Here is a 12,220-nt window from a genome sequence, read left to right as displayed (position 1 = left end):
TCACCAGGTCTGCAGAGCTGCATGCATTGTTCTCACATTGTTCTTTGAGGAGGAACAGGTGGGCTCCTGGCAATGCACCTGGACCACCCTGGAAAAGGACAGTTTGGGCCAGGTGTGTCTGGTGGTGGTGGTGGTAAAGAGTGTGAAGTCATCTTGAGTCAACCCACTACCCTGGCTTCTGATGTGGGTACCCTCTGCTCTTACCACAGTGCTGCTGTTCTGGGCTCCCGAGGCTGTTTCCCAAAGCAGTATGTATTTGTGGTGCACCTCTTTTTATGCAAAACATGCTTTTGTAGTGATGTGTTTAATTTGTAAAAGTTTTACCATTTGTGCAAAATGGCATACGAAAGTAGCTACAGATGAATTCATAGTAACAAAAAGATTATATCATAATAACCTACCACAAAATCTTTCCTAGGTGTTCTGTCTAGCCACTTTAGCTTTATTTTACTGTTATTAGCCAAATTGAGCTTGAGCGAGCTGGTTTTATGAAAGCAAATTTCTGTCAGAATCTGAAAACTACTGTGAACTTAATTTTGACTTTAAAAATTCCTCCTCTAGGAGAAAAAAAGCTTCATTAAAAATGTTACTTCCCTCAGTTTCAGAGGTGTGTGCTTAAGGGAAATAAAATCTTAATTGAATTGGTATATGACACAATGAATTCCCTTCCTAAAAACCTAATTATTTCTAGACTGTCTTGACCATAAGCTTGCAGATAACAATAGAAGTGGACAGTCATGGAATTCTTATAGTAACCATCCCACTGTCCCCTGGAAAACAGTGCCACTGTTATTCTGTACTGAGTATTTCATACTTATAGTGCATACAACAGGAATTTGGTTAAGAATTGAATTAAATGTGTTTAATACTGAAAATATTCTCAAATTGGTATTTGCTGTGGCTTCTTGCTAAATCAACGTTATAATCCTGCTTTCGTTTCCCTACAGATGATGAAGCACGCCTGGGATAATTATAAGCGTTACGCATGGGGATTAAATGAACTGAAACCCATATCTAAGCAAGGACATTCAAGCAATTTATTTGGTGAGTAGAGTGTATTTTTGTGCTTAGTGACGTTAGCATAAAAACAGTAAATCAGCTGAAAAGCTTATAGGTGATAAACATGTTTTCTTTCTGCTCTCTGTCATGCAGCATGATATTTGTTGCTTTTGTTATATATAAAAAATAACATTAAATGAGGATGATGCTTTCTGTGACTTTTATAGATTCCTATCTGAATGAGAATCAATGGAACGTGGCATTGCTGCATGATAAAGATATAGGTTTTTTGCATTAAATACTGCCCTGTCTTAAACTTTTCATGTGGAGTGGAACTCATTGATGCCACATTCAATAAGCAGGGAACAAAAACTCTAAGAAGGAAATTCTGTACAAGGAGCAAACGGTGCTCTCTACAGTCCTGAAGGTGGGTGAAGCTGTCTGCAGTTTTCAGGAATTTATTTCCATCCCTTAAAAAAACCTTGTTAATCTATATCAGTCAGATTCCCTTACCAGGCTTTCTCTTTCATTAATATAACCATTATTTGCTCCTCTAAGTGTTGTACAGCTAATGCTAAATAACACCCAAGTTGTTATCAGTGTGGAACAAATATGGGGCTGAAAAGTTCTAGTAGGAGAGGCACAAAAATCACTGCAGAAATCCACTGTAAAGAGACAAGACTTTTCCAGTGTGGGACATATGGCAGGATAAATATCTGGAGAGCAACAGCATTCTGAGGAAGTGTAAGAAAGCAGTCCCCTGAAGTGTCATCATCAGTTTTGCAGAAAAATGAAGCATTAAACTGTTTAACATCAATTTTTGTATTCAAATGGCTTCTGTTTTCCAAACAGAAAGCTGAAAAATTAACAAATTTCTATAACTGAGGCAAAATCAAATCTTGATTTTAACAAGAATTAACTTTGTTGAATTTTTTGAAAAGATAGTTTGAAGTAGAAACATTTCCTGAAATGGTCTAAATAGAGCACTTATCAAATCCTCAACTATATTTGGAAGTTGCTAAGAGACAGCAGTTGTGATTACAAAAATTATTTTGAAAATGCAACATCTATATTGATCTTGCTGCACAGCTTGTCTACCCGAGATAACATCAAAGCTGCTACAAAGTAATTATTATCTAGTTAGCTGTTGGACTTCAGACCCAAATTGAGTGCTTGAAACCAGAATACTCTGGGAGAACTTCAGGGTTCAGTCATGCTTCTGTTTCCTTCTGTTTTCTTAAATTAAGTAAAATTATTTATTATCTTCAGGTGACTTGTGCAGTTTAAATCACTTGAGGAACTATTTAATGCAATCCTGTTTTCTTGGAGGACAACAAAATGGCACATAATTTCCTGAAAATTGTAACACTTAATGTAGTTTCAGTTGGAATCAGAAGTGGTATAAAAATTTCTAAGGTTCGATAACATTGCGTGGAATCACAGAAAAAGCTGTAGATATATTGACTTGTGAAATTCTTAAGCAGGATTTATGTGGATGTTGTATCAGTTTAAGTCACTGCAGGCACAATTCACTGTGAAAGTAAAACTGCACTTAAGGAGTAAGAGCCAGAGTCAATCTAAATGCAGATCGCTTCCTCGTCATGGTCATCTAGTATAAGAACTTATTGCTGACGAGTTTTCCTTTGAAACATCTTCACTCTTATTGATCTTGGTGACAAATCAAAATGAGCAAGCAGGTCTCTTCCTGCTGAATAACTTTACAGAATACCAAAGAGCAGCATATCTGCAAGTAGGTCTGTCTCATAAGTGCCCTTTCCCGAATCTGTAATTTCCTTTTGTTTTTAGAAACAAAACCTCATTTCTCTGAGTTTCCTGGGATGATTGGATCTGATCTGTACCTTCATGTTTGAATTCAACAAATAGAATACCTTCTTTTTCATAAAACAATAAGAGAAAAGGGTGATCAGTTTGCATTTTGGTTTTTTCCTTGTGAAAGGACAGACAAGTTTCCTTATCTCCCTTGTTTCTGTTTCTTATTAAAAAAAAAAAAAAGGAAGAGATTACAAATGGTTTACTACTTTTAAGGTAATTCTGAATTGAATTATTTGAGAATAAGTTCAGCTCTGTGTCCTGTGAATTTCCTCATAATCTTCAGAAATCGAGACCTTCAGTTCACTGTCATGCGTCATAACTATCTCCAATTTGTCATGATTGTCTTTTCTTCTTGCTGTCAGGTCTCAATTTTTCAAAAATACAAGTTTCTGATTGTCTTAGTAAGATAGAGCATATTTAATTATCCAGCTGTTTAATTTTAAACACCTCTCCTTCTATCAATTAATTGCTGGAGTTATGTTACTTTGCATATAATAGGAGTGCCTGTTATGGGACAGAGACTTTTAGTACCTCACTATGAGGAACGGCAGATTCCAGTGCTGTGTGATGCTTTATGTTGCATATGTTGCAAGTACAGCTCTCCTGACACAGAAGGGGAGAGTTGTTTTCAAATTATACTGCTTCTAAGCTTATTTTTGAAAGTATAAATGCATCGCTCCTTTCTGTAATGATAAGCCATTTTGTAGATGGATTATAACAATGATTGTGTCTTGAAGGCAAGTCGTGATGTGTTCCTCTGAAATACAAAAATAAGATGGCTTTTGAGAGGTGTAATTAAACATAGATGTACCATCATGAATTTGGCAACTATACTAACACTGTACTTCGGCTAGGAAAAGAGGAAAATGGCCAATGGGATGTTGATGGGACAAAGGATAGGGACAACTAGTGGTTCTGATATCGGGGGAAGAAAAAGAACCCTTCTCTAGCACTCCATACAAATTAATAGTAGTAGAGCTATTCTGTAGCTGAGAACTTCTTGTTGAACCCGGAAATGACATTTTATTTGTCCTTATCCCTGGCCATGAAAACAACTTTTGAAGACAAGGACCTGCCTTGTTCTTGCTGGTAATCTGCAAGCAGTGTATGGAGGGTGTATTTGATAAGTTGAGAGAGTCTTTGGACTGGTAGAGTGTAGATATATTCGTGTTATGAGCAGAAGTTGCTTTGTCTCATGTGTTCACACTAGGAATAATATACCTTTAGAGAAACACTGAAACATGTGTAAACTGAAACATTTCTCTTTGAAGCCAACGCCACATACATGCCTCTGACCATTGCAATGTCTTTTCAGCACATCCATATATTGTTTTTATTTCCTTTTTATTTGCCACATTAGCTCTTACTATGTTGTAACAACCCTTTGAAAAAGCAGAAACAAAAACTCATTAGTTGTTGTCTCTGTGTCATTCTTATTAGTTAAATTCCATGAAGCATGCAACTATTTCTAGGTTAATCAAATAAACTGGAATAGCTTAGCACCTCTTTGCACCCTACCTGTGCATCAGCAAAACAGGGCATGTCTCCTATGCTGTTATGGCTTCTGCTGGGAGTACTAATTTCTGAATATACCCAGTAGAAAATAGGCCCTGAGTAAGTGCTGTTAATTTTTAGTACTTTAACCTTAAAAGCTTCAGATTACTGTTAACAATGATTGCTAAAGTAGACATTTATTAATCTACCTTCCTAGTGTGAAAGTGGTGAAATCACAATTTTGCCAATTTTTTTCACAGCACTCTACCACCAGCCCCTAGCCCAGGAGCTATTCCTTTCCAAGCCTTCTGTATTAATTTTAAAACTAATGAGTGTTGCTGCACTAACAAAGAGCTCTTTCTAGAAGTGTTTTCTGCACTTAAGTGACTGTTACTGAAGGGCTTTTTTAATTGTCTGTAACTGTGTTTCATGTGCAGTATTGCCAGTTTAATAATATTGTAACTTGTGGGCGTAGTATAATTAGTCTCTGCAAGGGAAAAAGGACCTCTTCTGGAGGGGAAAAGGGAGGCATTTAATAAATACAATCTGCAAAACCAAAGTCCTGCTCCTCCCAATTTGAAATGGTTCTTTTGTAGTTTCTGTTATGGAGCATTGAAGTCTATGAAGATTTTTAAAGCCTGCCAAAAGTTATATTCAAAACTGTCTTACAATGTATAACAATGTGTATCTTGAGACTGTAAGTTTGTTAATATAGCTCTAAACAATTAATTGTGCATGTATTTAAACAGTATATTAATTTAAATTGGAAGGCTTCAACATCTTCCCCCCACCCCAGTCTTCTTTCTCTTCACTGTTCCTACTGGATTCCTTTAAATTTTGTATTTTGAGATGTGGTCTTAATTTTGGAAGTAAACCTGCCATCTATCTCAACTAAATTAATAGAAACTTGTGTAAAGAATAACATTAGTAGATATATAGATAAATGACTCAACCCAGCATTTGTGAGATCAAGTTGCTTGACAAAGATGCATTAATTGTCTTTTTAGATTTTCAGAAGGCATTTTTCAGACTTGTTTCTAGCTTCTCACAGGGATCTGTAGCTGCTGAGGTCACACTCTCAAATTTAACTAATTTAATTTCACAGTACTGAAAAATCGAATGACCAGAGTGAAGTTTGACAGTGCAAATAAGTTACTTGGGGTAGTTTCACCAAAGGCAAACTGCAAGCAGTTCCACAAACCCAGGATTCCCCAACAGATAACTACACTTAGAAATAGCAAATGAATACTAACATTCCTAATTTTAACTGGCACTTAGTGAAATGGGAGATATAATTCTAAATTAATACATAGAAGTGGAACACTTGAACTCATAGTAAGTGGTAAAGGTTGAAAACTTTCCAGAACAATATATGGAAGTACATAAAAAGTGGCATAGGTGGGATGAAAAAGGATTTATTGTTCCTTGTGGGGAATGATACCCTTTGTAAGGGGTGGAAATACCAAACCACTGGGAGGCATGTTCAAACAAAAGAAGGTAGTTCATAACAAAATGTGGCTGAGCCTCATGGGTGCCAGAAGTTTGGTAGATGCCAAAAGCTTCCACAGAAAACAGAGAGATTAGCTATGAAGGAAAAATTAATCAAGCTCTATCAAATACAAAGATATTAGAACTGGCTCTAAAATGCAGAGATGTATAAAATACAAGAGATTAGAAGAGTGTTCTAGAAATAGCACAGTATTTTTTCATGTTACACATGGAAAGCTAGATCTGTCGAAAATTGAACTTATTGTTTCTTTTCCCACTCTTACCAGCTGGTAATAGTCACTGAAATAAGAAATGTTATTGTTGCTGAGGGTTTGCCAGTACTTGAGTAAGAGTTTCATGTTTTGGCATAGCACACTTTAATAATTAATCACTCTTGACACTTTAAATTGCTAATGATATTGGATAGGAACCTTTTCAATGAACTTTAAATAAAGGAAAACACTGTTTTAAGATCTGAGTCAGCTTTTGAAACAATGCTCCAAGAAACCTACAACTCAAACCAAAATGTTACTTTAGTCAAACCTATATGTATTCTTGAATATGTTGAGAATAATATAGTTCAGATTTGGTAATGTACAATGTATATGCATATAGAGCTGAAAAAGAATTGGATGTGGGCTTGATTTTTTTAATTTGCATGTTTAATGTTACAAAGTATCTCATCTTACTATGTTAAGAAAATCAAAAGTGTTATTACTGGCCAAATTAAGAAAAAAGTTGTGACAGCTAATTTCTGGGGTTTGGGCTGGAATTTTGTATCTGAAATGGCAGACTGGAAAGAGATTGTATAGTATATATCTGTTTTGACTGAGCTTCTCCAACTTAGAATAACTGGAAGGTGACAAAAATTTTACCTCGCTGGCCAAAAGTAGCGAAGAGTATAGGAACAGGGTGGGGCTGAATGTAATTCAAGTACAGCTATGTATAAAATTTTCTTTTCCACAGAAATACAAAATAGCCCTAAAGAGCAGTTCTTCTGACAATAATAGAGGAAACTTCTTGGAACATTTTCACTTCGTATGAATGGTTAGCTGTTATTTTTTGTATTTGTTTGTATTTCTGTCACATTAAAAAATTACAAATATTAATGTCCTATATTAATTTTCATACTTCATATCAGAAACACAGAAAGGTAACTGATTTTTGGAAGAAAAATCAGCATTCTACTTCTCTTTTCTATCTGTCTTCTACAGTCATGCAAGAATAAAAACTCCTAGCTTATGATGCTTGTTGGAAGGTGAACTATCAGGGACCTGATGTATAGCATGACCTCAGGCCACTTCATAGTTCATCTTTCCTTATCTTCCATTTTTCTCATGTGTTTTGCCACAGTTTCCTTCCATTCAAAATATGACACAGAGTCAGCAAAAGAAAAACAGTAGAACTTGAGAAGAGTAAGGGGCCTGGCTTCCATCCTCTTACAGACAGTGCATTAGAACATGTCTGAAACTTTCCTCCATGTCATGTTCTGTATGATATCCTTGCAGATCACAAATCTTCATCTATTTCAAACATATATATATATATATATGCATCTGTTTCATGCATATATATACATGTCTGTGTGTATATATGTAGATGTATATGTATCTCAAAATTTATTTACTGAAGAGGAATGTGCATCTTCTGGAGAACCAATCTTGGTATAAAACGGATAGGAGGAAAATTGTAAACAACCTATTAAGTGTAGCAGTATGCATTGATTCTGACATGCTGGCAGTATTCTGTTTCGGGACTCTTCTGGCCAAAATATAAACCATGTCCAAAAACCTAGGCTAGACAAATAAAAACTTATTTTTGTCATACTCTCCAAAGTGTTTGGCCATAAGCCAGCTGTGGTTCTTAAACCATATGGCCACATATGCTCAGACACAGAGCTGTGCTAATAAGGTTGTCATTCACATCCACAGCAGTTCTCTCTGCAATGTCACCCTGGAAACTCATAAAAATTTATTCATCCTCTGATAATTTTTTTTATTCTGCCATTCCTGCCCACCCCTGAGATGCTACTCAATTTGCTAATATAATCTCTTTTTTTATTTGCATGCACACACCTTTGCATTGTTAGATATTAAAAAGCATGCTATTTAAATAGACCAACTCTGCATTACTAGAGGAGATCTAGACTGCTCAGTGCTTCATATCACACTATTCTAAAATGCTGAGTGATAAGCCATTTTGGTTAATAGTCCACAAATCTTGTTAGCAATACGTTCTTTTTATTTTCTTCCAGATCATTGCTTAAGATTTTAAGTGTTAAACTGGAAAAGAATCTCTGTAGTTGTTTCTAGATAGTCCACTGGAAGTTTCATTTTGATTGTTTGTTTGTTTGTTTTTTTCATTGTCTTTGGTTAACTAGGTTGTAGACTAGTTTATGTGTTCTCTATTAATCACATACATGGAGTAAATGATACTGTTAGTAAAGAGGAGAGAGCACAGCAAAGGTTTAACAAAAGTAAAATGGAGCATCTCTGAGTTCTTGGTCTGGAGGTTTTGGTAGAGACTAAAAACGTTTTACTTTGGTACGCTTGTACATCTGGTTATCTCTTTTATCATCTAAATTACTCACTTTGAGCTTATGTTTTATGAGTTTCAAGTTTGTTTTCTCTACCTTGAGTATACTTTTTTTTTGGTATTATCTGTAAGACATCTGTATTTACCTGAGGTGTATGAATTTGCTCCGGGTCTTGTTTGTGATATCTTCTTCCTGCCTAGGGCAACTATGAAACTCTGCCATGGTGACTGCAACTTTGCTGGCACTTTCTGTAATGCAGTGCTCACCATTTGTCAAATTTATAGCCAGTACTGTAGGTGTATAGCAAAACAGTCTTCCTGTCCAAATATTCAGTGTCATGTGAGTGTGTACTGTAATTGCCTAGCAACAAATTTTGCCTCTTGTAGACTGCCATGTAATTCCTTGGGAATGTTGTACAGGAACTAATAAGAATGATAACTATATTTAATAATTTATGTGCTGTGCTTTGAGAACCATCACTTGTATAGGCTTGTGATGTGTTTGATCTTATCGTATAATAAGAAATGTTCATTTAACTTCTTTGCGTTCCTTCCCCCCTACCCGTTTGTCTGACTGGTTATTAATGAACTGTTCAGCATCACAATTTCCATAATACTCTTATGTTTAGATTATACTGTTGGCTGACTTAGTGTAAACTGCAAATATTCACAAGTCATAATTCTGGCCTCTAAACCGACACTTTAAAAATTCATTCTGTGTTCTTTTGTCTTTTATCAAGAATTTTGAAGTACAGCTGTTTGAGACAAACTTGACTAATTGTCACATTAATTGGTTTTTTTTCTGTTTTCTGAAGCTTTCAGAATAACAGCAAAAGTTATTTTAAATAAAGATCTACTTGACATTCTAGCATTATCTGTTTGCTTGCCTGCAAGGAGAGGTCTGTGCTCTAGGCAGGCTATATAGGCCAGATTCAGGGGGGAAAAAAACTCATAGTAAGGGGTGACTCCAAGGATGATTTCTCAATAAGGTTTCTCCTTATTTTCTCCTTCTTTTTTTCTGACTTAGTAGTGAGTTGCAGCTCAAGTACTAATCCTCAAAATTGAAAGCTCAACTGTTTAGTGGTGGTGTTAGCTGTATTACAAGAGGATTAACACAACGAATGTCATTGCACGGTGCACCTATCGCAATCCACTGAAGCAAATCAGGTTACAGATGATTTTTCCATAAGTAGAACTCAGATGTAAAAGTTCACTAGGAGCTGCTTTTGTTGTGGAGCAGATGTCCTCCAGCAGTTTTTCACAGTCACTCTCACTTTCTCATGAGCTCAGGAAAAATAAAAGTTGCTTAGCCAAGTTTAAAGGAATACTTTTCCTTTAATATGAGAGAAGGGCAGCCAAGCTCCAGCTGAGTTCTGGGAAGATATGATGTTGTTCTTACCAAAGTATGCTGCAGTTTTATTAGTGGAATATCTGGAGGAAAACATACAGATTAATTCCTTCAAAGTAGGAAAGTGATATTCCAAAAAGGGTGGTATAAGCAGCTGCTAAAATACGGAAAGCATCTGATTCTGTTAAATGTAGCAAGTAACTGTCACAATAATCTTAAGTATTATTTTGTTTAGTATGGTAGAAATGGAAAATTATTTTCTACCTGGAAGCTTAAGTTAAGAAAGTGATGTCAGTCCTGCTATATGGACTCTCCAATCACCTCGCTGTTTCATGTGGGAGCAGAAACTCATGATGGCACTAAACACAAGAATTGACTGAAATAGTAGATTACTTTCTTAAATATGAAAAATTATATTTGATAAGTTTATAAAATTAAGTTTACTTTTTCATCCAGTGTTTCAAAGACAAGGTGATAATCAAGTTCTTTAAAGTTAATTGTAGCTACTGACTTGTTATTCCCCCTGTACAATCAATGCCTGAATAAGTAGTCAGCTACTCACTTGATTCATTAGCCTTGCTGTGGAGAAGAGGAATTGGACCTAATTATTTTGTAATTCTGAATGTTTGCTTCTGTATCAGTCCTCTCTAAAGTATATCATAACAATGGTTTCCATTCATAATGAAAACTGCAGGAGCCAAGTTCATAAAAATAAATTTTAGTAGAGTGGTTGAAATTGAATTTTTGACACTGTTGAGTAAATAGGAACTGAAACTCTGCTTAGACAAAAGTGGTGATTTGAAAAGGTCATCATAAATTTGAAAGAACTAGTGGGAAAGTAGTTGGAGTGTATTTTCTCCCCCACCCTCCACGTTAACCTTTCACTACAAGGTCATGAACATTTAATCCATCCCAGAGCAAACATACTGATGATATTTCATCTTGAAGTGTTAGGTGAAGGCTAGCCCTTGGCCATCTCCACAACAGAGACAGAAGGATGCCACTTATGCGAACCACCAGGACTTGCTCTGAAAACCAGTCAGTCTCTCCTCAGCTGAGAAATCCATCTGTGCAAGTTTGCCCTTTGCCTCCCCCAGATCTATATTGTGTAGGTTACATGGTGGTGCACAGTATCAGAAAAATTGTTTTTCAGAGAGGATACTTCTTAAAGGGCTTTCTTAACTGAAATGTGATCATTACTTACCAGCTTCTTAAACTTTTATGTATATTACTGAGAAGAAAAACAAAAAATGTAACTGATTTTTTTTCACTCCAAACTGGAAAATCAGTAATTTCTCCATTATTGAGATTTATTAAGTTATTTTATTAATTTTACTTTACATTGAACTGTTTCATCAGTGTTTAAAAATGTAACATTATGGCTGAAAATGCAGAGCATCAGAACTGCTCTTTAAAACTTCATTAGTGGAAGAAAAATATTATGATTTTGTCTTGTGGCATGAGAATCAAAGTTAAAGCTGTGAATTACTAGTTACCACTTGAATGCTTATACACCCAATTTTTATTTGGATTAATTAAGCTTGGATTTTGAAATTCTAATGAATTTAAATTAATTAGATCTAACTGAAAAGTCTTCTGTTGGAAAGTAAATAAATCACGGCTCTTTGTGTATTTCAGGTAACATACAAGGAGCAACAATAGTGGATGCCCTTGATACACTATACATAATGGAAATGAAAGAGGAATTCAAGGAAGCCAAGGAGTGGGTTGAAAAAAACTTGGATTTCAATGTGGTAAGTAGTGTTCTGATGAAAATTTAATGCTCTGTTTAGTCTCCAGGGACCAATTGATGACTGGGTTCTAATATTAAAAGCATGATGCAAGGCTACAGAATTTAGATCATTGATAGACAAAGCAAGGCAAAAAGCTGGAACATAAGTAAGAAACTTACTGTTCTGCTTGTATGCTCTTTTTCAATCTAAGAGATTTAGGTAGATGGCAGGCAGCAAGCTGGACTGAAGGAAGGAAAAAGGAAATAGAGTATTTACCACTGTAAAGTAAACAACAACCTTTTCAGCTTTTTTGGATAGAAGAATCCAGACACTTCAAGCATCAATTTTTTTATGTAAACACTGTTCATTTTCACTTTGTGAAATCTTCCACAAATGTGACTTGTGTTTAGAGAAAGCTACACGCCATACATACTACTTAGGTTCCTTTGTCTATTCCAGTGAGGTTGAATCCCATGAGTTAGGCTGAACTATTGCACAACTGAGCTGCTTTAGTCTTATGAAGCACCAGGTCTTCACAACTGCAAGTACAAATCACTCTATTAACTGACAAATATGCAAACATCAATTAAACTGAGAAGTCCTGGGTTTGGTCTTTTTTTCTTTTTTTTCTTTTGTGGGCCAGAGGACTTATTGTAATTGCTGGGTATAGAGAGCTGATAGAGTACCTCTGTTGATCAGTGTAATAAAGTAAGAAAGCGTTGTAGGCACAGTGCACAGAGCACTTAAAAGCTCTTGTAGTTGACGTGTGTAATGTTAGAAACACTTTCTG

General features: G+C 35.6%; 1 protein-coding gene across 3 annotated transcripts in view; it reads left to right on the top strand.

Moving 5' to 3' along the window:
• MAN1A1 (mannosidase alpha class 1A member 1) overlaps positions 1-12,220 on the top strand; it is a 148,380-nt gene that overhangs the window by 37,047 nt on the left and 99,113 nt on the right. For all 3 annotated transcript variants that reach the window (XM_027634313.1, XM_027634311.1, XM_027634312.1), the window contains 2 exons: positions 948-1,044; positions 11,336-11,451. In XM_027634313.1, the coding sequence (XP_027490114.1) occupies positions 948-1,044; positions 11,336-11,451 (213 nt within the window). The remainder of the gene's footprint in view (positions 1-947; positions 1,045-11,335; positions 11,452-12,220) is intronic.

Source organism: Corapipo altera, unplaced genomic scaffold, assembly GCF_003945725.1.
Source record: "Corapipo altera isolate COAL_440 unplaced genomic scaffold, ASM394572v1 2b, whole genome shotgun sequence".
Classification (NCBI taxonomy): domain Eukaryota; kingdom Metazoa; phylum Chordata; class Aves; order Passeriformes; family Pipridae; genus Corapipo; species Corapipo altera.
The sequence above is the reverse complement of the archived record's forward strand: the minus strand, read 5'-3'. Positions and strand labels throughout refer to the sequence as shown.